Raw genomic sequence first — 27,595 nt, forward strand, 5'->3', positions numbered from 1 at the left:
ACAAGGGGCAGAAACCCAACCATGAGCTGCAGCTCCAAAGCATCAGGCTGTGGCCTCAACAGCATGGCTGCAGCCTCTGCTGCACAGCCAGTCTCCCTTCACAGCATGTTTGAAAAGTGATTTGCAAAGTGGAAAGGAGTGAAGAACGTGGAGTCACCCTTGTTGCCACGATTGTGGGGGCCGGTGACTGCCTTTTGGGCTGTTAGGACAGGACTCAGCCAGAGCACCTCGCAGTGATGCCTTAGGTCAGGCACTGGTTTCATCTCCTCCACATATTCCCATTCCCAAGGCATTTAGAGGTGAGAGAAAGCCTTGCTTAAAGTACATTTCCAGGGAAAAATAGTGCCATCTAGTTTCCTTCATAACCTGCTTCAGTCTATATCAAGTTCTGCCCTTCAGCAGAGAAAAGTTCTTGGTATCTGCTTCCTAATGTGCTCCTGAAACTCTGTGTATGTGACTGAGAGAGGGCAAAGTCTTCTATCCCAAAGTTGAAACTATTATGTACCTGGTTTACCAGAGAATTCCATCTCTTCTCCCTACCTAAACTTCAACATCTCCTGTCTTAGGTTTTCACTTTTTATTTCATCTGGTCCACTGGTCATTGTTAGTGCTAAACCAACAGCAGATGGAGAAACAGGAGCCAAGAAGAAGAAAGGGAGCGAGATGGGTTGGCTTGTGAACCAGTCCCAAGGGACGAACACTGCTGGACAGATGAATCAGGAGAGTGACAGATTGCATACCCTCTCACAGTGTATTCTAGGATCAGTCCAGCAGTTTTCAGAGCCTTGCGGCCCTTGTAGCACAGTTTAAAACTCATATTACTGTTATGATAGTCATACCACCATTCCTTGGTGGCTCGGTGGTAAAGAATCTGCCAATGCAGAAGCCACAGGAGACGTGGGTTCGATCCCTGGGTCAGAAAGATCCTCTGCAGGAGGAAATGGCAACCCACTCTAGAATTCTTGCCTCGGAAATCCCATGGACAGAGGAGCTTGGCGGGCTACAGTCCATGGGGTCGCAAAGAGTCAGACACAACTTAGCAACTGGAAGACAACTACATAAATCTGAAATCTATCATTTGGTGAACAATATAACTACACAACTGCACAGGGAACCCTGGGAAGAGGAGGGGCTCACTCCTGGAGCTTGGGCACGGATAAATGTATACAGGCAAGATTAGCCCAGTCAACTTCTTCCAACACTGAAGCTGTTTTTATTTGCTGTTTATAAAAACTGAATCTGTATATTACATAAAAGTTATTTTAAAAACAATAAAGTTCACTCAAAAGTACTAAATCTCAGGCAGAGGGGTTTAATACCAAAATCCAGATTTACATGGTAAACCTGAGGGCCAAAAGCATTCAGCTCACAACAAAATCTTACATTTTCTAATAATTCATTACCAGAAGCAAAAACCAAAATTATGTACATGTTTCAAAATATACGACAAAAACAAAATAACAAATGCTAGGATTCCCTGTGAAGCTAACTACACAAAATGTTTCTTCTCAGAATTGGCCCTTTATTTTGTTGAGTGTGAAACATTTGAAGAGCTTGAAAAATATTTAAGCATGAATATTTAGGTTTATACACAATACATATATGTGCAAACACACCCATTCTAATTCTATGCCCCTTTGAATTTTTTAAATTGCATCATCTCTGTTAAGAGATAACATGTAACATGCAGGAGGCATTCCTAATTGTTTTTCTCAGCCGGAGTGTATTATACAAGTCAAATGCAAAATTTAAATATGAATTCAGTTCAATCGGAAGCCATCTCAACTCAGTACTTTGGGTCTTACATTCTATGCTAATACTTTAGGTTTTGATGGAACTGTTCATATTTTTAAAAAGGTGAAGAAAATGTAGTTCTTTACCAAACGGTACTTAGTAGATAGGTCTCAGTGGATGTAGAAGTGATGGACCAGAGGCAGGAAGAAATCAGTTAAATTAGTTTCTTTTCACTGCTTCAGATTTCAGATACAGCTGAAGAAATTATTATATCCAGGGCATTTTGCAACAGTTATTAGTTTAGGCCATTTCATGTATATATGTCTTCATAATTCAAACCAGGGTACAAAATAACTCCTCCCCAGACCAGACTTCCTCTTGTTTCTAGAAAGAAATAAACATAGATTCTGCTGCACTATGCAGTTCCTGAAAACAAAGTGGATTTACAGTTATATTCTCATTCTCTCAGTTATATTGGTATGGATGAAGGATCACTGGATCGGCTCTTAACACTGCAAGGTTGGGTTGAGTAGAACAATTCAATTAGGCATAATTATAGGCTTTGGCTTCCCCCCAAATAAATACATGCTCCAGTAGTATTTCAAGTTCTCTAGCACAAATATATTCTGTTACTATATCAATTTAAGGAGGTGGGTGAGCAGAGAGGGAAAACAAAATAGCTTATGTGGATGGGACGTTACAAGAAAGTGAAGATGGAAAGAGTATTTGATTGAAAATGTAAGGAAATAAAACTAAACCCACAGAATAATTGTTTGATTATTTTAATGGTTTTGAACCCATCAATATTACGCAATATTTTAATTCAACATACAAAATTTAAATCATAAGACACCTGAAGAACGGAAACAAATATTTCCACTATCAAACAATAATTTTATACAGATAACAGCTCCCCATAGCACATACACTGGAGCTATGCCACAACGATGAGATCTTGGCATCTCTATTTACCCTGTTTAACACAAACGTTTGCTAAGTGACAGTGAAACATGGTGATATCAGGAGAAAATGGAGACGAAGGATGAAGAATGAGAACACCTTATCTGTGTGCCATAGAGATGGACCTTGATGTACACATTAGGGTCAAAACCAGTTAGGTTGCTGACCAAGTCTGAGCATTTGGTTTTAATAAGTATTCTTGGGCTTCCCTGGTGGCTCTGCTGGTAAAGAATCTGCCTGCAATTGGGAGACCTGGATTTGATCCTTGGGTTGGGAAGATCCCTTGGAGAAGGGAATGGCTACTTGCTTCAGTTTTCTGGCATGGAGAATTCCATGGACTGTACAGTCCATGGGGCTGGAAAGAGTCAGACACAACTGAGTGACTTTCATTTTCATTTTTTTCACTTTAATATTATAGCTAAGAGAACAGAGCACTCCATGATTACAAGTAAGGAATAAAAAAGAATTAATATTTTAGCATTAACCTACAACCACTTGCAACTTTGGAAAAATATTACACATATTCAAAACGAATAAATTTTGTACACACAGGGATGTGCATGCAAGCTAATCATTGTGTATCTGTGTGTATGTAAATAAAATGCATCTAGTCTAGCATAAGCCGTCAACTTTGTTCTGAATAACATCCATATTTATTTTTTGGAAAATGCACTACACATTCTTGGAAAGCAAGTGTCAACTAGTCTCAAAATTATAATTGAATAAACTTCATTTGCTTCTTTGAAAATCCTCTTCCAAAATGAAGATCTGCTCCAATATAGCATAAAGTTGGCAAACACCACAGTTTTGCATGTTAAGTGGTGGTGTCAGAGTTCATGACATCTGTGTTACATCATTCCCAAAGCTACCTAACACTGGTGTGTGGGATTGAAATAAAAATGTCAGCTTGAAAGGAGTTTGCACTAGTAACCACATTCTTGTGTTCGGAAAGCAGCTTACAAAACTCATTATGATAGTAACTTGCTTCCAGAAATGTAGACAGGTGATAAGGAAGATTTAGCTAGTGCCTTTTGCAGGTGAACAGAACCTGGTGACTAGCCAGGAGGGGCTGTAGACTGTCAGGGGAATGGTGTATGCATGCTTAGCTGCTCAGTTATGTCTGACTTTTTGCGACCCTATGGACTGTAGCCTGTTAGGCTTCTCTGTCCATGGGCTTCTCCAGGCAAGAATACCGGAGTGGGTTGCCATCTTCTCCTCCAGGAGATCTTCCCAATCCAGGGATCGAACCCACGGCTCCTGCACTGACAGGCGATTCTTTACCACTGTGCCACCTGGGAAACCCCAGGGGAATGGTAGTAAATCTGAAATTTGTTCTGAAAACGTTTCCTTATCAAAAGGGATAGGATTTTTCATACACATTATGAGTAATTATATGACCCAAAATGAACATATTTCCATCTATCATATTCATGTTCCAAACATAAGATAATCCTATCCAACACTGGAACTGGTACACATGACAATTCTACTGTGCAACACAGATGGGAAACATTAAAATGACAATGATCTCACATTAAAAGATTGAAAATAACAAAAAAACCTAGATAAAGTCAGAATCTGTTTTCTGAAGTCTAGAAGAAAGTTTCATCAGTTATGCCTGGGTCCCTGAGAGCTTGAATGTTCTGACTAAAGGCAAGTTTTGGTAAAAATTGCATTTTTACATTGTTCCTTCTCATTCAGAATAAACAGCAGTGTTTTAGGCAGCTTTTGGTGTTTTATGTTTTTTATAGCTATTACTCAAATTTTATTTGATGTGAACAGTTCTTTTTTCTGAATGTCAGCTCAAAGGTATGTGGCAGGTGAGGGAAGCTACATTTGGCCATATTTTAAAAACTCATTTTCATCCTTCTGGAAGGGACAAAGCAAGGGAAAAAATATACCATACATCACAATTCCATGTTTACAGTACTCTTTACCCATAGTGTTTTCCAGTTTTGTCGAGGTGCAGTTAATAGATTATTTCATAGTTTGAAATGGCATCACAATGCCTAGACACAGAGAAAAACACATCGAAAAGGTACATTTCCCCAAAATGAGTCAGTCGGCTTTATTCATTTTACAATATGCACGATAATAAAAAGCCCAACACAAAACTCTTTATTGAAAAAAAAGAGCAAAATGTATTCCAGAAAAGTCAAAGACATGAGATGAATTTCAGTTAATTAGATCTATTTCTTTGTGAGCTTTGAGAACTCATATTAAACAATGAATAGAGGCTGAATGTTTCACATTATAATCCTATCTAGCGATCATGCAGATGGAGAACACAGCGTTTTGTTTAACTTTTACTTAATTTCTACAGTGTTTGAAAATCAGTTTTATAGATCCAAATCTGTACCTCTCCCCTCCATCACAGTTTTCGAAGTAATTAAGAATGGTTACCCGTACAATAGCACAGCAACTAGGGAAGAGAGAGGTAGATGATGTGGCCATCCTCTTGGAAGGAAACCCCCAAATATTTTAGGGCATGAAACACAAGTCTTTTGTTATCCAGAAATAATTAGCTGCAGACTACAAAAACATTTTGGAGCCAAGTGCGCACAAACTTGAGACTCGTAAGCAGCCGAAACCATGTATATTAATATAAGTTCTTAAAGAAAAGGATGTGTTCTCTGTTCCTTACAAAAACTATTCTCACAGATTTTGCATCCAAGATTACACAATATAAAATATTTATGTTTTACATTTGATATAAAAATTAGTAGCAAATAAAAAAGGCTCTGATGAGATACAAGAAGAAATTGCAGAGGATACATTAAAATTTCAGGATGGCCAGATGACTTGTCCTAAATACCCTGCTCCTGTTCTGTGCAAAGGCCACAGGCAGGCACTTTCTCAGGGTTCATCACTGTTGTTAAGAGAAAACCAGATGAAGGAAGACTCAAACAAGCTGGGGCAGGAAGTAAAAATTAAGCCAAGGAGGAACTCTGCCAAGCGCAATGCATCCTGCCTAAAAGTATTTAAGAACATAAATCAAAGACAGTGCTGAGTGTACCTCAAGGGAATTTATGTTGATGAGTTTATAGCCTAGGTGATAAATATCAAAACAGGAAGTCAGTTAAAACAAGTATGCAAGTAAGTTATATCTCATCTTCAAAAGATAAAAACTGCAGTGTAGAGATTCAATAATTTCATGGCCCCATTCTACCCTCCACATGTACACTTCTCATATCTCCATAAGTTAAAGATCAATTATTCACAAAACTTTGTTTCAGTGTTAATAATTTTTACCTGTTTAATTTAGACACTGAGTTGCCTTATTATAATAAGACATTTGGTTATAGTTAGTGATAATTATCCATTGTTCATCTTTATAACTTAGGAAATTTTAGTTCTCATTTAAAGCCCTGGAATGTACTTTTAAAAATTATTCTCTCTTTAGGTCAACATTTATCCAGGCATGTTTGCAAACGTTCTGTTACAGGGGGAGGAAGAGTATTGAGCAAATTCTCCTCGACAATCAGACAGCTCCGTTTTAGGGACTGACACCCTTCCAGTTCAGGAGGAAGTGTTTCCAGGTAATTACCGATGAGCTCCAGATGAGTAAGGTTCGACAGCTCACCCACGTGAGGTGACAAGCTCATCAGGCTATTTTTCCCCAAGAGTAAACACTGCAGCTTTTTGCACTGAAACAGCCCATCTGGAAGCATCTCAATCTGGAAAGGGAAAAAAAAGAAGCCAGTAAAACTGGTTTTTGAGGGCCTATTATACTACAAGTATTTATTTATACCCCTACCTTTCCCCCAAAACATTTCCAGACATTTTAAACAGGTACATATAACATTGATGATACATTTGAAGTAGATGGGAAACTTACAGGAAAAATAAGGATGTTCTGAAATCAGGACTGAGGCCACCAAGAACTTCAAAACCCCTGCTGTATATGGGTGGGCAACAGATTAGCTCTAGCAAAGCAATTCTCAACTCTCAAAGGAAACCTATCAGTTACATATTCATTTACAAACCAGTAACTCAGGAGAAGCCAATCAATCTCAACAGTCCTCAAAAAGAGTTTACTGTGTGAGGTAATGAGCTGTACCCTCAAAAACAAGACACGAGGCTATTTCTTAGGGTTTCACAGTTATAGACTGAAAACTTCCTTCTGGTTTAAAAAAACGCTGACAGAAGCAGAGACAAGAAGATGCGATCGTATAAACACATACGTTTCATTCTCCTCTACATGCACACTCATGAGTATTAACTCTTTTTCTACCTGCTCCTGAGTTTTAAGTCATATGAAACAGAGAAATCATTTGGAATATGATAAATAGCCTGTGACTAGGTCAATGCCTAGAAATGCTCAACTGAATTGCTCCTCTATCTGGTGAGAAGGTTGCATGTGAGTTTCTAAGGGAGCCACAGTGTGTATATGAAATGGGCTTATTGGGGAAATACACCTAGAGAAAGGGTTAGCATACTCAATGTGCTCAGCTCTCATCCTGCCACTGAACTGCAAGTTTGCTCCAGGCCAAGCTGGACTGCACATACACCACCCTCTAATGCTTCACAAATTTATACAGGCCTGGACCAGGCAACTCTGCAACTATGAAACAATGCAGGCTCCCTAGTTCAAAAAGTTGCTTTGTTAGAAAGGGGGAGTTCAACTTCCTCCTCTGATGACCTAGTACAACCCCACTGAGCCAGTTCTCTGCAGGAACTTCCAGAGCCTTCCAGAAATATCTCTTTAAAAAGATAAACATTCCCTATACAGTGTAAAAGATGGTCAGACTGCATTAAAAGGCTTATTATGTTGGAATCTGCCCCCTCCTCTATCACTCATACATACATTCAGTACTGGATATCCTTGAAAATAAATCTAATGATCACTGCTTCTAAGACTATCATGCAATACAGCTCATCATTCTACATCAAAATACTAGGTGGTATAAGCAAAGGAAAATAGCTACCCTTTTTCATTCCTTAAGAAGGTAGATACGAAACCACAGAGATGTCAATTTTGGCATAGATATGGCAGAAAAATGAGAGAAAAAAACGTAACCTCATTCTGATCAGACATTATCTGCAGCTCAAAAATAGGGTCAGTGACATACAAGTAGAGGGAATGATCAGTCCTGTGCAATGAATATGCTCAGGGTTGAGAGTGCCTGCTGGCATAAAAGGAATGACTTAGGCAAACAGGCTTAAAGGAGGGCAGACTTGTCTCACCTGTATTCAGTGGATGCCTGCTGAGAGCCTTGTTTTGTGCCAGGCTCCCAACCAGGTGCTGGGGATAAAATGCTGAGCAAGACAGATGGGTCTTTAAGACCCATGCAGGGTCTCTCCACCTTGGCATTGCGGACATTTGGGGTGGGATAATTCTTTGTGTGTGGGTGCCCTGTGCATTCAGCAGCATCCCTGACTGGATGCCAGTGCCACTGCCCTCTCTAGTTGTGACAATGAAACATGTCTCCAGACAGATGTCTTCTGCAGGGTAAAACTGCCCACCTTTGACAAGCACTGGTCTGCTGGGCAAGAGAAGTATTAAACAGTTATGGAGATCATTAGCCTACAGTGGCTGCTGCGAAGAAGAGTGCCTTCACCAGGGCTGCATCAAAGAATCCCAATCTCTCTTCTTAAGTCAAGCTTCCAGACTCCAGCGCGTATCTTGCTTAATTGTACTGACTTTTTTTATTGGGTGAAGACCCTAAGCCATTGTCCTCTCTGGCTATCAGCACTACCATGTCTAACTCATCTTCTTTCAAATCTCTGAATTTGTGATTTTAGCTTCTTCTCAGCCCCTAGTACAGGTGAGGGATTTCACCAGGCAATGAGTGAGCCTCTGGGGTTGGCCCCTCAGTAGTGTCACTGTTGAGAAAGTGAGTGAAAGGCTGTGGACAATGCACGCTTCCTGAGCGCTAAGTGTCTGTCTCAGCCAAATGTACTGAAGCCCTCAGAACATCCAAGGCAGGATGGTTCTCTTCCTATATTCATGGCTGACACTGACAATTAAATATTTTACTGTTTCCCAGAGGCTGGGACCTCACTTCAGAATTCTTCTCAATGTCAGCTTTCCTATTTTTCTGGCCATTGACACATGCTATTTCAGAACATGCCAACCTAAATCCATAAAGCCCAATCATTTCAAGAGACAAAGCTGAGTATTTCCACATTTAAGCGATAATGTCAAAAACCAACATGGAACATTGCCACATAAATGATCTTTAGAGGGGATTTCTACACTATTCACCTTTGGGCTAAACGTCTGTGAGTTAATAAAATTCATTTAAATGCAGAAAGAGAAACTGGAAGACCGAGGTATAGGTTGGAGTCATTTTTAAGATTTGAGCAAAGTCATTAAATCCTCCTCCCTTCCTGTGCTTCTTGGTCACATCCAACCCCGTCATAATCCAACTACACTTTGGCACTGGAGAGAGCTGGAGGTTGCCTCTTCCTGCCCCATCACCCGCACACACCGCTGCTTCCCGCGGAGCATCATTTGGACAGATGCATCTGAGCTGCAGGAGAAAGAGCACTGGAGGAGGAGCTGAAGAGAGCTTCCGGCCCAGATCCATCACTGGGAAACTTTGGACCCCAGGCAAACTGCTCTAAGCCTCAGTTTCAGTATCAATATATATAAAGTGAGGGCAGTGTTTTAGAACATAGGTTGGCAAAGATTTTCTCAAAAGGAGCAAGAGGGACCTCCCTGGGGAGTGGTTTAGACTTCACCTTTCAATGCAGGGGAGCTAAGACCCCATATGTTTCTGGGAACTAAGATCTCAAAAACCCAAAACAAAAAAATAGAAGCAATATTGTAACAAATTCAATAAAGACTTTAAAATGGTCCACATCAAAAAAAAAAAAAAAATCTTAAAAAAAAAAAGGAGCAGGATAGTAAATGTCTTGAAGGTTCTGCAGGCCAAATGTCAAAACGGAAAATACTATGTAGGTAATTATAATAATAAAAGAAAAAATTTTCATATGTTTCTAAGTGATATAATGAAAAATATAACAATTATAATTTTTTTGCTAATATAGGCCCACTAGGGAGAACAATGGAATTTATTTATGGACACTAAAATTTGGATTTCCTGTAATTTTCAAATATGAGGAAGTATTATTATTTGATTTTCTTTCCCCAATCACTTAAAAATTTAAAAACCATTCTTAGGTCAGGCTGTGAGTAGATTTGGCTCTGAGGCTGTACTTTGCTGACCTCAGGACCAATGATCCATAGTATTCCTTTCATACATGAGTCTCATTTTAATCTATATTCCTACTTCTAAATCATAACTGATTAAAACTTGCCATGGGGTTCTGTTTCTTGACTGTCCTCTTCCAACCCTTGAGTATGCCACAACCAGCGCCTCCTTGGAGGCACCAATTTGGGTTACCTAGCACTGTCAGGCTCAAGCCTCACCTTAGTTACCACCCAATGACTCAAACTTGAACTAGCCTGGCAGAATTCAAGGCAGTCTCCATTCGGACCCCCTGTCTAAAGGCTCTCATCGCTTATTACACCTGGGCATGCCAGTGACAATCTTCTGGGCATGACTTCTATCCTTCCACATTTCCCCAATTAGTGTTCTCAGAACACTCCTCTCAAGAAGTTACCATAAAAAAGAATGTCTTGCTCAAATACATGTGCCAAATGTTGCACACCCTATCCTCCTCTTGGAGAAGCACAATGCATGTTCATATGATAAAGGCTCTGAGGAATCCTGCCGCAGAAGCGTGCTAAAGTCTGTTTCATGGTTTTCGTGAGAAGACCTATCACTATCCTGTGGAGTAAAGTCTGGAGTGTCCTCTCAGTGAATGTCTGTCATCTGGGGGCTGCCCAGCATCTGCAGTGTCTGGAGAATTCTCTACCTCACCTTCCTGGGGCTCTTGGTGGGAAGCAGCGCCCACTTCCCACAAGAGGACTGACAACGCCAGATTCTTCTGCTCCAGATCTCTTGCAGCTCGAGTGTGAGCATTCATGAGCATGAGCGTGTGCGTTTGCTCGGCCGTGTCTGAGTCTGCACTACCCCATGGACCACAGCCTGCCAGGCTCCTTTGTCCATGGGATTCTCCAGACAAGAATACTGGAGTGGGTTACCATTCCCTTCTCTAAGGGATCTTCCTGACTCAGGAATAAAACCAGTCTCCTGCATCTTCTGCACCGGCAGGCGGATGCTTCACCACTGAGCCACACGGGAAGCCTGTGAGCATTCACAGGCTCTACCAGTTGCTTAGATGTGGGGCTCAGGGCATAAGGCAGAAACCATGAAGAACTGATTTTGCGGGAGAGCAAGGGCCACAGCAACAGCAGCATCATTTTCAGGGCAGCACTGAAAATGCTGAGTGCTCAGTGCTGATATGGTCAGTGTCAGGGTACATCTTAATTTTACTTTTGTACTATGATTTTGGCTGCTTTTCTCTTGCTATCTAACTTTGTCCCTGTTTCCCAAGCCTGATTGTGTAGCCTTTTCAGCAATGAGACACATGACATCTTTTCAATAAACCCCAGGGTTAGCATTTGTTGCCTATGAACGTGACACACTGCCCAAGTCTTTAAAAAAGTGTTCTTTCTGCAATCTTTACCAACCTCCACTCCAGAGAGAGGAATCAGCTCACATTTCTGAGTATAAGCATATCTAAATATTTACGCTGCAGGTTTGATGTTTTGTTTTCTAAGTTTTATAAATATTTTGGTCTACCTTATAGAGTCATGAGAACCTTAAGGTTTCAAGAAGAAACCTTCAAGTTAGTTAAAATTCCTATATAACACATGAATCCTCAGTTCCCTTTACCAATATTCCCACCAAGCAGCTGACAATTGATACCTGGACAGTTTTATTAAGAAAATCACTTCTCCCTTCTCAGATGTTCATTCAGTCTCTGGACAGCTTTCTTGGGAAAGATGAGAAGACTTCTCTTGCTTGTCTGAGCTCTAACACCAACAACTCCCAACAGGCTTTCCTTCCTAAGTAGGGCTTCCAAATATTTGAAGACCAATAGTGAGGACTATTCTCTTTCCCTTCCCTTCCCAGTGCTTCCTATCACTAGGCTACACTGTCCCACCAGAGAGGAACCTTTCATCTCTCTGGCTGCTGTCTTCCAATTTCACCACATCCTTAGTAGGTAAGTCTCTTCACAGTTCTGAGAAGACTGTTTCTCACCCAGTCCAAGATTTGCAGTCATCGCAACGGTTCTGAGGATGCTCACAACTGCTGTTATGACTTCTGAGACAACACAACCCAAGAGAGTATTGTTCTTGGGCCATAAACTATCTTAAGCATAAGGATTTTCATATGCTACCAAGTACCCTTTCCTTCGTCAAGACAAAATATGTCTGATACTAACACCGAGTCTCCCTGTCAGCCACAAAAGAAGTCAATAAACTTAGTGTCAACAGTACCAACAATCTCACAGTTTCATGACATTAAACTAGAGAAAATCATTAACTTGCTTATACACTTAGATAATTATGGTTAGATGACAATTTAATCAGCTATGACTTTCAAAACTCCATGGAGTGATTTAATCGGACAACAACTTGGTGAAACCAGTACCTTTCAAAATAATTATTCATATTTTTTAGTACAGGTTTAACAATGGGAAAACTGTGACCAAAATGCTAATATTAGTCAACTTTATAATTAAGCAACACTAATGCTAAATCTCTAGACCTGTAGTTTTCAAAGTGTGGTCATTAGACCAGGAGCATCAGCTTCACCTGAGATTTTCAGCGCTATACACTCCTGGATCCTAAACCAGACCTACTTGCTGAATGAAAAACCCTGGGAGTGGAGCCATGAAATCTGTGTTTCAACAAGCCTTCCAGGTAATTCTAAGGTACATTGCTAACTTTTAAAGGAGTTTTAAAACCTCATAATCTTATAATGGGTTCTATCCTTCTACATATAGTGAAGCCACAGAGTTCTAAAAGTCAGCATAAATTCTGTTCTTTCCCCAGCTCTGGTATTTGTCCAACAAGCTATGGTTTCTAAAAACACTGTCTGGTGATCAATACGTTTACTGGCCAACTCCATGCTCACAGATATATTTAGCATGAAATATAAACTATTAAAAAGTCTAGGAGTACATCTATGGCTAATTCATGTTGATGTATGGCAGAAATCAAATTAATATTGTAAAGCAATTATCTTTCAATTAAAAATAAATAAATAAAAAAGTCTAGGAGATAATATCTTTTTGGGTGGGGTAGAACAAAGGAGTTCCCATTTTAACTAAAGGGGAATCATTTTAATCTTTTGGCAGACCTGATTTCTGACAGGTTTTTTCTTCTTCCCATATGGATATTACCATCACTCTCTTGCCCTTTCAGCCGACATGATTTTTGTCTTTTTCTTCCTTCTTTACATTTTAACCTAGGAAACTACTCATTTATTCTGTTTTTTCTTGTTTCAGCTAAGTTAAGTTCTCCTTAATTTGGCTTTACTGTTGCAAATTATGGTTCATTTTTAAAGCATGGATGCTGGAAAAAGCTTCTAAGAAGCCCTAGTGCTGCATTATAGAACCAGGCCTTTCATTCTGAATTGTCTTTCTAGACGTGCATGGAGATTTCAAGTCTTTCTTACCGCATCACAGAAAGAACTTATGAATAATTCACAGTCCCAGAATTTTTTACAAGAAGTTGTCCTCTGTCAGACTTGGAAAGCTGGAAAATTTTATGAAACTTTATAAATATTGTACTTAAGCCTTCTCTGAAACGAAAGTAAGCTCTGCCATAACTTTTGTGATGTTTATGTTAAAAAACAGGGAAAGAGGATAAAGAGAATATTTGAGTACCTACTACGTGCCAGAAACTGTGCCAAATGCTTATATATACTTTTTTCATAAAATCTCCATGACGACTTGTAAATTACATTAAAAACTGACTCTCAGTGTTTTGATAATTCGTCCACAGTCACATGTTTAATAAGTGGTAGTCAGGCCAAGCTCAAGATGCTTAGCATGACTTAAAGTCCATTATCTTTAGTGACATCACACACTGCAACAGCAGATGCTCAAATGACTGGCCAAAAAAGGGGAAGAATGGATCTACTTACGTTGTTATTGGTCACAGCAAAGTACTGCAAATTACTCAGATACTGGATTTCTTCTGGAATGAAGGTCAGGTGGTTATAGCTTAGATCCAAATAATGTAGTTTGGTGCATAGGAAAAGCTGCAGGGGCAGGTTCTCAATGTTATTATGGTCCAAAGAGAGCTGCTCTAGATTAGACAATGCCCCGATCTGGGCTGGAATATAAGCAATGTTATTGTGCCACAACTTTAAGCAGGAAAGATTCTGGAGGTGCTGAAAGCTAATGATCTCTTCCACAGTTTTAAGGTTATTTTCTCTGAGGTCTAACTCATGCAAATTGTTCAGACTGAAAATGGAGTGTGGAATACGTTCCAGGTCGCAGCTGATCAGCTCCAGGCTTTTCAGATTGACCATCTTTTTCAGATTGTTCAATACAACCAGCTTGCTCCCCTCGTTATCGAGGGACAACTTCTGCAGCGAAGGCAGGAGGTCCGTGATAACTTGTGGGATCCGGGAGAGGCTGCTCTTCAAGTAGAGGGTCCTCAGGTTTTTCAGATCCTGAAAGCCCTCCAGCTGCATGGTGCTTACCTGCTCAGGCAGCACACAGCCCGACAGGTAAAGCTCCTTGAGATTCTTCAGGTGAAACACCCAGCGCGGGATTTTCCCCATTTCAGTAAATTTCAGGCGGAGGATTTTTAAATTCTCCTCTAGAAAGGCCAGGGCAGGGTGGTCGACCACCAGGGACGAGTGGTACACGTGGAGCTCCTTGAGGCTGACCAGCTGCGAGATCGCAGAGGGGAGCTTGACCTCAGGGATCAGCTCCAGGCTTAGCACTTCGATTTCTGTCAGCTCGAAGACATTGTCGGGAAGACCGTTTAGCATGAAAAGGTGCAGTTCTACCTTGTCCTGGGCATTTTTCACAAGCTTGCTTTTTAGCTTCTCGACCGTCCATTCATTGTTGAGGTTAATCTGTTTCAGTTTGTTCTCACTGACCTCTGACAGGAATATGGAGAAGCGTTTGGAGTAAAGCGGGTCATATTGATCAGCCAGATGGAGGATAAAGGCGAAGTCGTTCTTGACATCTGGAATGTCGCTGTAGTTGCTTTTTTCTCTCAGTGCCTCAAAGGAATATTGCTTCAGAGAGCTCCGCAGCATCCACCACAAGCTGTAAGACGAGGTGAGACCGTAAAGTATAACCAAAATGACATAAAACGAAGCCAGGACCTTGAATATTTCTGCCAAGGAGTACACACACTGGTAGCGCTTGTATCCAGTAAAAGCCTGCACATCCACTGCACAGTCAATTTCCAGAGTGATGTAGGTTAAAAAATACGGAACGTAAGTTATGATGAGGACAAACAATATGACTTTGACTATGATCTGCTTCAGGTACACTCTATAGATGATGTCCTTCTGCTCCACGTGCAGGCGGAACCTTTTCACTTTTTCAAAGATGGCTTTGGCCTGTTCGCCCTCCTTCTTGTCCAGGACGCTAGAGGTAGGGCTTTCTATGCCAGCTGACTCTAAGCCAGGCTGTGGGTAGGGCAATGACTGCTTGTTGGAATCCACGTCGCCGGCTGAGCACCCTGAGGATGAGAGCAGAACCTTGGATTTGGAGAGGGTCAGGGGCCTCACTGACTGCTCAGCCACTGTCTCTGACAGGGCGCGTGTGGTCCACGGAGAATCGAAGCACTTGTGCAGGATGGCCACAAAATGCTCGAGCCTGGAACTGGTGCTGGGGTAGTGAAGCCAGAAGTTGCTGCAGGCTGCAAAAATGAGCGTGTGCAAGAGCACCAAGTAAGGGAAGAACTTGGCGAACCAGTGGAGCTGCTTTTCGTAACAGACGGCGTCAATGTAGGAGTACTGCTGTCGGTGAAGGTCGTTCTGGATTCTGAGGGGCAGCGGAAGTGGCATCCCGGCATTGGAGGATGCGTTCACGCTGGCTTTCAGGATGTCCCAAGGCACGGCGCAGTGATTGTCAAATTCCACCTTACAAGGAAGACAGCACAGAACCCTGCTCTGTGTCAGCTGGAGGGCTCCAGCCAGCACGGCCACCAGCAGCATGATCAGGGTGATATAATACCAAAAGACGTCCCACCATGGCTTCAGGATGTGGTAACACGACTGGGCGTCTGCGAGACATTTTAGCTCTGTTAGTGTGATCATGGCTTCCCTTGTAGGAGGGCAGAAACTGGAAGAGGAAGATAAAAGAAAAACCACTGAAGCAAGTACCCCAAGTAAGCTTAAACTCTAATGTCTGTACATATCCAAGTAGGATTTAGCTCAGGGGCGAAACCTGGCAGGCAGGGGTGATGATCAAAAAGTACCAAAGTCTCCTGGCTTCATTCGAAACCTTAGGCTATGCCAACTGAGAACTATAAAGTCCCTTAGATGAGAGACTATTTGGTGACCACCAGACTGGATCTCTGCAAAGGTATTTGGGGTAGAACATGAAGCAACTATCTACCTTCCTCCTGCATCTCCACTTCATGCTAATCTATTAAAAACCAGAAACTGAATTTTCTTCAGTCAACATTAGGAAAATCTGTTCCTGTGCTACTGATTTCTAACAACCACGTGTTCTGCCTTCTAAATGGTCCAAATAAGGTCTATTTCACATCCCACTTCCAAGGCTGGAGCATCGGTTACAGTCCAGGAGCTGTGTTTCAACCACTACAGGAACTTCCTTTGAGCGAGCACTACTTTATATAATTATCCCTTAGGATTAGCAGGATCTACCAATCCTATCTATGTTCAGAAAAATTATGATTTAATATATTATCTCCTTTTCCCCTAAGCTCTAACTTTGTAACTTAAATTCACACACAACTTAGAATACTTAAAAGCTGACACATAATGGTAATGGCTTAAAAAAAAGGATGGGGAAGAAAGCCCTAGTTACAACACCCTACTATGGGGACTCTCTTGTATTTAGTGTTTTGACAGCAAAGTACTAATAGTACAAATGACTAAGGGCATATGCTATTATTTTTGCCTTCAGAAACAACAAGGTGGGTTTTTCATTTTCATATTGAAAAGTATTCAGAGAATACTCCTTACAGAAATGACTTACATGGTGTTCAGCCTTACACAGACCAACTGTTTAAAAATTGCTAACTGGCAAAATCCAGACCACCTATATGATGGCACAGAGTAAAGACAGATAAAAGGAAATATGTGGATCTATTAACAATTCTGGTTAAAAAGAATCACAGTAGTATGGTCATCCTTGCTAGGGGTCCAGCTACAACCTTCATCCAAGGACTTCTCTTGCACTTTTTTGAGTCTAAAATCTTACCGTCTTCCCTGGGTCTGAGTTTCTCTAGATACCCTAGTCCTGATAGCATCACCAAGAAAAACTTTTTGCTCTCATTAGTCCTCCTCTGAGGGACTGGTATCCTGCCTTGAACCCTAAAATCCCATAACAGAGGCTCTGGTACCTATGAATAAGTGTCTTTTCTTTTGCTGGTCAGCCTTAATATATAACGGGCTATCTGACTCTGTCCCTATGCCTTCATGCTCTTCCCCCTTGCTAGGGCATCCCAGGGCCTCTGATTTTAACTACTTGCCTGCAGCACGAGTTTCCACCTGCATCCTTTCTAGGCAACATCATACTATATGGATTTTACTTCCTCTTAGGACCCATGACTTGATTAAATAACTCTCCAGGGCTTCCCTCCTTTACTCTGGTTTACTGGATCCCTTTCTAACTCTCAGCTCCTCCCTTTCTGCCTCACTCCACTGCAGTTAATTATAACTGTGTCAAGACATGACAAAAACCCAAAACAAGAGGATTATAGGCAACAGATAGAAAGCCTGGACTTGGACCCCAAAATACCATAAATATGATGGGAGGGAAGGATGGCAGACACTGCTGGGTCAACATGGGAAAAATACCTAAGGATTTTAGTCGACATGAATGCACGCTTTAAGCTAACTGTGTCATAGCTATTATGCAACATATAGCTATATTTATGCTCCATATAGCTATAATATGACTGTAATCTGTGGCCATATTAATTCACGAACTCAGATAAAGGGGTAACAGTCCTTCTGTGCCTGCCTGGTAAGATCACACCTGGAACCCAACATTGAGTCACAGGTTAAAGACTAATTGGACACTGAAATAATCAGGAGCTACTTGTCTATGAACCATTTCCCTTGGAGGAACACAGGAAATTGATGATATTCAGCTGAGATAAAAGATGACTAGGGGAATCTAAGAATTCATCCTTACCTTTTTGAAGGACTACCTCTTGGATTAAAGAATAAGTAGATTTCTTCCAGAGGCAGAACTAAGAGGGTGCACATTTTAGAAAGTGATATTTTAATTTGTACTGGGACATCCACAGAAATAGTTCCCTGAAAGAGTTTAGGCCCTTCTCCCTACCAGGACTGAGCTAAATAAGATGACCATCTGTCAGGGATGTTGTGAAGGCATTTCTTGTAATGGATAAAGAAAGTGAAAGAGATCATCTCTAAGGGCTTTGCCAGCTCAAAGTTTATAGCTTTATTTGTCCTCTCAAAGATCCTCAGAGTTAAATTCATTAAAGCTATACAATAAACTATAGAATAATATAAACAGAAACAGCTTTAACAATAAGGGTATTTGACAGAGAGCAAATATTTATTCAACAAAGAATACAAGTCAACATTGGCCAAAACAATATACTTTAAATGTTAATACTTACTATAATGAAAAAAAATGAATCCAGTAAGTTGACTGTACTTCAATCAGGAGGCCTACACCTTTTGAAATTTCTTAGACACACCATCTCTGTGATTGTCTTCATTCTAAGAAAAAGTATAGGTATCTTGAAATAGCTGTGATAATTCAAACAAAATTGGAGATACTGTCTTTAGAGACCCTCTCCATCATAAGACATGGCAAGTGGATTTTCATAGCTCAGTTTACTTTTCACACTGGAGGACATTCTGGCAAAGCTACTTATATAAGACCCCATCCACAGACCAGATCACATATGGCCTCTGACCTCCCTTAATTTATAGAGATGTTTCTACAGAAATTTACATGTTACTAATAACATATTTTAAAGTGCCATAGCTACAACAATTGGGTGAACACAGCTTTTTCCAGGCAGTCTACATACTCTGATTTTGCTCATTCAGTTGGTCTTATTTGCATTCATCAGATGGCCTGTCAAATCATATAATTTCTGCACTTTATCGCACATCTATCCAAATGAGATTCAGTGCTCTTAAAATTCAGCCTACTAATTCATTAAATATAGTTACAAGTTAATAACTTACACAGCTCAGAAATAAGACTGAACTTCTCTGAAATTATATTATTAAATGTAGCTATCCTTTACATTAATAGGTTTTTGTTTTGTACATAGCAAGTTAATAAAAGCCATTCTTAGCATCTGTTTCAATCATTTTCAATAATTTAAATTACACACATATATATACTGATTTGTTTGAAATGTGAGAACATTTTAAAACATACAAATTTTTTTTAGTTGGGTGTGAACACTGTATTTTTTAGTGCCTATGTTTCCTCTGAAAAGTTGCTGAGAAGGCTTATATATTCGCCTGGAATATACAATCCATTTTTTGGTTTATTAAGTACTCGAAATTCAGCTCAGAGTACTGACCCCAAATTATACTTAAGGTACTTTTAGCAATACTCTTGTAACCTTGTCATTTTCAAAGATCAAAAAGTTAGCATGTCTGAAATTTACTTTGGATTTACCAATCCATGTGTAAAAGCTTCTTTATAACTACTACTCAGGATCAAATTATTTTTCAGGCCAGAAAGCACAGTTAGTGTGTGACAACCCAACTGTGTATTAACTCAAACTTAGCACCACTGGAGTATGAGTTTCTTATTCACAATTCATTTTTAAAAGTCTGACAACATATGATAGACAACTGCATTTATGTGTAGTAAGTGCGATAAAGACATTTGATGTGTGAAACATTTTACATATTGTTCCACTGCATTGCAGCTGTAATGTGCCAGGAGAGAATTTATTGCATAATTCTAAAATGCTGCCCAGACATCACGATACTCACTATACAACACAGTTTCCCTAAAGACTGCAAATACATTTTCTACTTTAGACATAAGAAGAAAAAAACAGAATCACAAACTTCAAACTACAGTAATGGTTTTAAAATAATCAGAATGAGAGATTACTATAACTAACCTGTTAGAGGACCACAATTCACTACAAATTTGTGACATTTATTTGTAAATCATTTTTCCTGTTCATCTTTTTAAGAATTATAAACTTTTTCTCTAATCACCTAATTTAGACTTCCTTGGATAAGTTCCTCATCAATAAGAGAACAAATAAATATTTGTTATTAATATCGGTTTTCTTACTGTCAAAGCACTTTCACTTACATTAGTTTTATACCTACAACAAGCCATTATAAGAAGTATGATTCATTACATTTTATAAACATGGAAAATAAGGCAGGCCCAAAGTTGTTATCTTGTCCAACGTGACAAGAACAGTAAGAAATAGTTACAACTAGAACCTAGGTCCTCAGGATAAAATCTCTAGGCTCATCCACACCAGACCACATTGTCTAGGCCACTCAATCCACTAAACTATGCCAATCTCAGTTCTTTCAAAAGCTAAGAAAAAGTTGAATATTTAACTCTTTCTCCCACTACAATGGACTGAATATTTGTGTCCCTGAAAAATATGTATTTTGAAATCCTAATGCCCCAACATGACAGGATTAGGAGGTGGGACCTTGGGAGGTAGGTCGTATAAGGATGCTGCTTTAGTGACTGGATTTGGTGCCCTTACAAAGGGTCTCCAGAGAGTGCTCTCCCCTCCACTTTGTGAGGAAACAGGAAGAATGTGGCTATCTACCGGCTAGGAAGTGAGCTCTCATCAGACACTGAGTCTGCTGATCTTAGACTTTCCAGCCTCCAGAAACTTTGAGAAATAAATGTTTGTTGCGGTAGTTTGCTGTATGGCAGCCTGAGGGACTAAGACATCAACTTACACCAACAGCTGCACTGTAAGTGGGCTCCATTTTAATCTTTGGAAAGACCAGGCTATAAATGTATAGCTTTCTGCAATGTCTCCAGTTACATACCATATAATCTGCTTTCTCACCTAAACTTTTTCTACTAAACATGTTCCACTGAACTATTTAAGACTTTATATAAATATATAGCATCTGCATTTAATGCTGTATGAAGTCTCAAGCATTCCTATATATTAAATGATGTTAATTTTTCTAATTGAAGTGCTTAACTGGAGAGTTAGAACATAGCTGTCCTTTGTCGTTACAAAGCTGAATACTGTTTGTGTGTCCAGGAAATTTTTTCCAGACCATATTTTTGCAAACAATGAGGATTCAATCCAAATCAGATCTCTATTTCTAATATACAAATGCACTAAATCAGTTCAAAGAAACAATGTAAAAAGTAAAGGATTTTATGGTCTTAATCCCATTCCTTTAGCTTTTAAACCTCATTAAAAAATCATAAAAGCTTTTCAAAGCACATGAATTCATTTGACAATCTCACCCCAAAGTCTCTAAGACTGGAACAACAACATTCAAGTTAGACAGACGGTCTTTACTTCCCACTAGTCCTAATTTTACTTTGAAAGCATTTCCAAAATAACCAGTGCAAAAATAAACAAATGATGATCAGATGGTATTTAGAGTCATTCTATGCTGAGAACTGGACGCTACTTCAAAGATCTCTGTCTCTGGCTCCAGGCAGGGACACAGCCAAACAAATCAAAATGGGGTTTCTGTACACTACTCTCACTGATTATTAACTTAAAAAATCACTTTATAGTCTTTCAAGATACTTAGTCTTACTCTTCTCATCAAGATGTTTCTTGGGTCTAACATATCTTTAGCTGAAATATAAATTCACTCTGGGAAACAATGCATTAGTGTCCAGGACTCATTTGCTCCCTTGCTTTATACTACATAAGCCTCTGAACCACTATTCAGAGGTCTGATGACAATTATTTAGCATTCCTCAAGCACTTGCACAATCACTAGTTTTGCGATCTAGAAGGGAACTATAGGATTCATCTAGTAAAGTGTTTCTCTAACACTAATGCTCATAAATCACTGGAGAGCTTGTGAAATCACGTGATAAACCCCACTCTCGGAGTTTCTGATTCATTAGGTCTGCAGTAGGCCCCAAGAATGTGTATTTTTAACAAATTCCTAAGTAATGTTGATGCTACTGGTACAAGACTACTTTTTGAGAATCACAAATCTAAGACAGTGGTTCTCAACTTTGGTTTCACATTAGAACTACCTGAAGCACTTTTATAAGAAACTTAAACCCAGATGCCACTCTTAAAGTTGGTGGAAGTGAGGTTGAGGGGAGAGCTCACAAGATGGACTGGCAACAAAATAACCGGGGAAATTGCCTATCTTTTAAATCTTCCTGGAAGTTTCAGATGTCTAGAGTGCTCCCTCTCCCCAAAGACTACAAAGTAACAGCTACCATCAACCACAGGAACCTTCAGGTGAGAGGGGGGAACAATGAGTCATTGAGCTACAGAGATTTTTCAGGATGGATTTAAGGTGGAGGGGTTAGAAACAGGGGGGCAGCTGAAAGGTTATTTCAATCATGTGGGCCAGAAATAATACTGAAAACCTTTGCAATATATTTGAAAGGAAGCAGTGAATAAAATAGTCACTGTAAATGAAAATTCAACACCACTTAGCAACATCAAATATCCTAAGAGAAGACCATGCAGAAGCAGGGTCAAAAGAATTCTGATTCTGATCCTATGGCATTATAGAATCTTCCACAGTTTCTAGCACATGGTGTACAGTAAGTATTTGTACTGAATGTACAAAAATGCATAGGGCAGAAGAGTATTATGTTCACATGTTGGGCAGGATGCATCTAAGGGATTAAGCCTCTCCTTGGAGAAGCAAGATCTTGGAAGCATATAGATGGGAAGCATTTTGGCTAGTTAGTCTGTACATTCCAAACCTTAGTGGCTTAAAAATAAGTTTGTTTCGTATGATTCTGTGGGTGGTTCTTTCACTTCCTGGAGTTGGCTGGCACAGAGATGGCTGGAAGGTCCAAAATGTCCTTATTCATCAGGCTGGTACTTGGTGCTGACTGGAACTTCATGTGAGATTTCCTGTGGTTGTTCGAGTGTCCTCACTCAGCATGGTGCCTGGGTTCTATGATGGTGCTTTCCAGAGAGGTGAAAACTGCAGTTCTTTTATGGCACAGCTTTCAAATCACGGTGTCTTGCCCAGCATATGCTATTGGCCAAAGGAGTCAAGTACCAGCCCAGATTTATTCGAGAATAAATGCCTCCTCTCAGTGGAAGAACGGCAAAGAATGTGCAGACATCAGTCTACTCTCTACCCACAAATGATTTACATTCCTCTCACATGAAAGCCTCGCCCTCTCCCAAGTTCTGCCCTCCATCCAAAGTTTTATTCCACTATGGCATCAAGTTCAGGCTTAAAGTCCAGGATCTTGTCATCTAAATTATGTTCGGAATACTATGGGACAACACCCTTAAGATTCTTAGAAGCCTTTCTATCTAGCTGAGAAGAGGCACTGCCTTAAATCTTTCTGAAGTCTTAGTACAGGGCCCTATACCTGTGCCCTGGCCTTTATTCCTACCTTAAGACCAAGTTTTACTGCACTAGCGCTGCTCCAGATCTCATCTTTGAGTACCTTTTGCTTGGAAGAGAAGCTAGGAATAAGAACAGTTTTATTCATGATCCCAGAAAATTCTGAATTGGAAATATGTCCTAAAAGTCTACTTAAAATCCAAACTGTTTCTTCTATAATTAATCTCTCTCTTACTTTAGTCATAAATGTTTTTAAGAAGTCAATTAGTACTTTCAACATTCCGAAGGAAAATCTAAGCTAGATATACAAATCAATTAGGTTCATTTTCTATATTCCATGTTACTGTGTCAGTCTTGTCAAGTTTTCTGCCAATACATAACAAGGGTACTGTTTTATATCCTCCAGTAGGAATTTCCTTTCTGCCCTTCCAGCCACCATTAATAATCTTCTTACTTCCCCTTCAGGTTCACTGCTACCTGGTCTCAAAGGCAATGCCAGATGTTTTGTTGAGGCAACACCTCACTTCCAGGTACCAAGTTTTATTTTGGTTCTTTATTGCTATGTAACAAACCAGCCCAAAACTTAGCAGCTGAAATAACCATTCATCATTTCTGATGATTCTTTGGGATGAAGAGGCAGTTCTGTTTTGCATGGTGTTGGCTGGAACATTGGGATGTCTGGAAGGTCCAAGATGCCTCAGTCACAGGGCTGGTGTGCTGGCTGGCTGCTTGGCCTGGACCTCAGCTTCAGCTACTGACCAGGGGCCTTGCCACTCCTCCACATGGCTGTTTAGGCTTCCTCACAGTAAGGTGGCTGAGTTCTAACTAAGAAAATTATAAGCACACAAAAGGAGAAGTTACAAATCCCTTTAAGGCCCAGCCTTATCCCATACGATTTCTGCCACATGTGACAGGTCAGAAAAAATAACAGGGCCAGCCCAGATTTAAAAGGACAGGAAATGGACTCCCTCTCTTGATGGGAAAAAAATCACAAAGTATTTGCAGCCATCTTTAACCCACCACAGGAAGTCCTGAGCATTTAAGTAGCAGATAGTGCCAAAGAAATGAATTGTTTGGAAGAATTTGGTGAAAAAAGACTAGAATCTCTCCCTCCTTTGTAACATATCAGATGAGGAAGGGCTAAGAGTAAAGGTGGTAGAGAAGCAGGTAAAAGAGCAGCAGTGTTTCTGGAGCACAGAAATCAAAGGATCTGACATCATAGTCAAAACAGAGAAACCAAAGGAGAATAGTGACGGGTAACTGTCATTCTGCAGCTTCTTAACCAGAGCTGTAGCGTGGTCAGGGATCTGTGAAACAACCAAATCATATGCTAAATATTAGCAAAATTACCCTAATCATCTGAAGCCCCAGGAGAAAGTTCTGAATATGACAATTGAGAGCATGTGACCATCTCTCAAAATCCTAATTAAATCAGAGTTGTTGAACTTTAAGGAACATTGCTTCACTTCTTGTTTCTGATGGTTATGAAATACATCATGTATTTAATTTACATGGTGATTGTGCTTTCAGAAAAAGACCTCTCAGTTCTTTGATGCTTTAAGTAAGCTACCAAATCTTCTAGAATAAAAAGAAGAGAAGCTGCAGCCCTATTACTATCTCATTAACAGTAGAGCATAAGCCACCAGTGGCTATACAATTCCTAGAATGTGTAAATAGACAACAACCTCAAACCCTTCTCTACCATCTTCATCGTTTATAAAACTGTTTTCCTGACCCCCTCTCATCATCCCAGGGTCAGCAAACCACAAAGCTGAGCCAAACTCATTCCCTGCACAGTCCCTGGGGAGTCACACATGGTCTTCTTTTAAATGACAACAGCAGTCATCAGTCGATTTCCTTCTAATTCTTCCACAGGTGACCTACCTTTCATAGGAGCAGAATCATATGGGCTATTTAACCCAAGAAGAAACCATAGAGATCAGAGTCTAACTCTTTACAAATAAAGAAACTAATTTCAGAGGTGTTTAAGTAGCTTCTCTAGGGTCACAAGGTAGTACAACATGGGTTTATTGCCTAATTTGAAAAGAACTGGGAAGTTGAGAGCATTGCTTCTAGTCACCTAGGCTAAGTAATAATAGGCTTTCTTAAACAGTTTTAGAACATGAGGCTGAAAAAATAGTCCAGAGTATTTCTCTGTTATAAATATTTTAAACCATAAATCAAAATGAGAATTTTTTTTTTTTTTCTCCCAGCTCTAGGACACACAACCAGAATTATACTTTGGTCTTAACCCTTTCTCTAAAATTAACATTTACATGCATTCAATCATGGAGTTTAGGACTTTACAAAGGTATACTAAGGAAACATGAGGCCTTGTTTCTGCTTTCATGGGATTTAAAATCCTATTGTGGAGAGATGACATGCATAGTTGAGAGTTAGCAACACCATCTTATACTGTCATTTCAGTGCCAAAATGAGTAGGATGGTGGCCAAAAATAAGCAGTGCATTTGGTTCTACACAAACAAAATACCCAAAGAGAATGGGTGAAACATTACGGAGAATAGTAAAGCAGTGCTTGTCAAAGAGAGGTCAGGATTTTAGTCTTATGCAACCAATATTTAGAACGTCTACTATGCGCCAGACAGAGTTCTAAGTGTTAGGGAAATACAGAAATGTGCAAGATGGACAAGATCTTGGCTCCCAGGGACCTTACTGTGTAGTAAGGAGAGATAGGAAATTAGATACATGCACATGATAAAATCAGAAAAGCTACGAAGAAGACGTGGCTACTTTAGACCAGAGAGTCGGGCAGGCCTCTCACTTTAGAGGGACTGCCACTAAAATGTAGATGAGGATGGAGTCAACCATGTGATGATATTGGGGGAGATCATCTTAAGCAGAAGGCGCAAGAAGCTTAGGATGTGTGCAGATCGGAAGGGAGGACACTTGGCCTCAGTGTCAGAAGCCTGGGGAAAGTTAAGAGTAACAGAGGACGGCAGGCAAGGTAAACAGTTCAGATAACAAGTAGTAGAGGAGTGGTGGAAAAGCCACCGAAGCGTCATAAGAAGGGAAGTGGCTGACCTGTTATTAGCTTCTCAGAATTCATACCGAACTCGATAATTTAACAGTAAAATGTGGATATACTCAAGAAGTCCAAGTGTCTACCTTCATCTGTAAAAAGAAGGATGCTCAGAAAACAGTAGGAGACAGGTCCACTGTCCGCAGCACTGCTTTACGGGGACTATGTTCAGAGCCGGGTGACACAGCTTTAAGACATGCCATATTCCGAACACTGGAGAGCCATGCAATTTAACACGTAAAAATTAATCATTCATTCTGTCCAAGTCAAAAGCAACAAGCAACAAGAAATGGTGCTTGTTTACTTCTGACTTACCTACTCGAGGAAAGCAAGGCCATCTTTTTTTTGTGGAAACATACCAAACAAACCAATTCTATGCATTAGAAATGCTACCTTAACCAAAAATCAGAAAAATAGAGACATGGAGTCATGGAGTCTAAGCCTCTCATAAACATTTATTATATTCTTTAGATCTCTAACGTTAAAAAATTACAAATATCTAACACATACATACACATATATTCTTTCCTACATACAAAATAAACAAAGGATAGGAAGATGATATTTTACCAAAATGCATACAGATTTAATTTTCTGTTTAATTGGTTTTAAAACATCAAAAGGATTTTACTCAAAACATCTGTAAGAATAGTAATCTTTTTACATACTAAGCATTCAGTACTTATTTGCCCCAAGCTACCAATGTAAAAGTAATTATCTTTACCATGTGTTCACAATTCAGAATATTAATCTTACCCTATGAATGCTGGTCAACTGGAAATGCTGCAATTAGTTTCTATTTGAAAAATTCCTAAAGAGAAAAGCATAAACATACTGTTACATTTTATCCGTCACAAACTACAAGACAATTTTATCCATTTTTGTGGTTCTAAAGTTTCAAACATCTATAACAACTTTCTGAAACATACAAAAGATAACAGTTTAATAAAGCAACTGCTGTTAAAGAGGTCACTTTTAACCTCTCACAAAAGTTGTCAACTAAAACCCAGGGAGGTAAATAAATCACAGGGTGGCACTAGTGGTAAAAACCTGCCTCCACTGCAGGAGACTACGAGACGTGGGTTCAGTCCCTGGGTGGGGAAGATCTTCTGGAGAAGGGCATGGCAACCCACTCCAGTATTCTTGCCTGGAGAATCCCATGTTCAGAGGGGTCTGGTGGTCTATAGGGTTGCAAAGAGTCAGACACAATTGAAATGACTTAGCATGCATGCACGTCATAAATTAAGCATTTAATTCCATCACCATGGCAATTTACAAGGCATAAAATATGAACTTTAAATTTTT

At 39.9% G+C, this 27,595-nt stretch overlaps 1 protein-coding gene across 1 annotated transcript; it reads right to left on the minus strand.

Annotated features, from left to right (window-relative positions):
• Window positions 1–5,830: 5,830 nt before the first annotated feature.
• LRRC8B (leucine rich repeat containing 8 VRAC subunit B) lies at window positions 5,831–15,848 on the minus strand. The gene is made up of 2 exons (XM_068965779.1): window positions 13,707–15,848; window positions 5,831–6,371 (listed from the first exon to the last, which is right to left on the minus strand). The coding sequence occupies exons 1-2, from the start codon at window positions 15,846–15,848 to the stop codon at window positions 6,099–6,101; spliced, it is 2,415 nt and encodes an 804-aa protein (XP_068821880.1). The 3' UTR covers window positions 5,831–6,098.
• Between the last annotated feature and the right edge of the window lie 11,747 nt (window positions 15,849–27,595).

Source organism: Capricornis sumatraensis, chromosome 2 (genome assembly GCF_032405125.1).
Source record: "Capricornis sumatraensis isolate serow.1 chromosome 2, serow.2, whole genome shotgun sequence".
Lineage (NCBI taxonomy): Eukaryota > Metazoa > Chordata > Mammalia > Artiodactyla > Bovidae > Capricornis > Capricornis sumatraensis.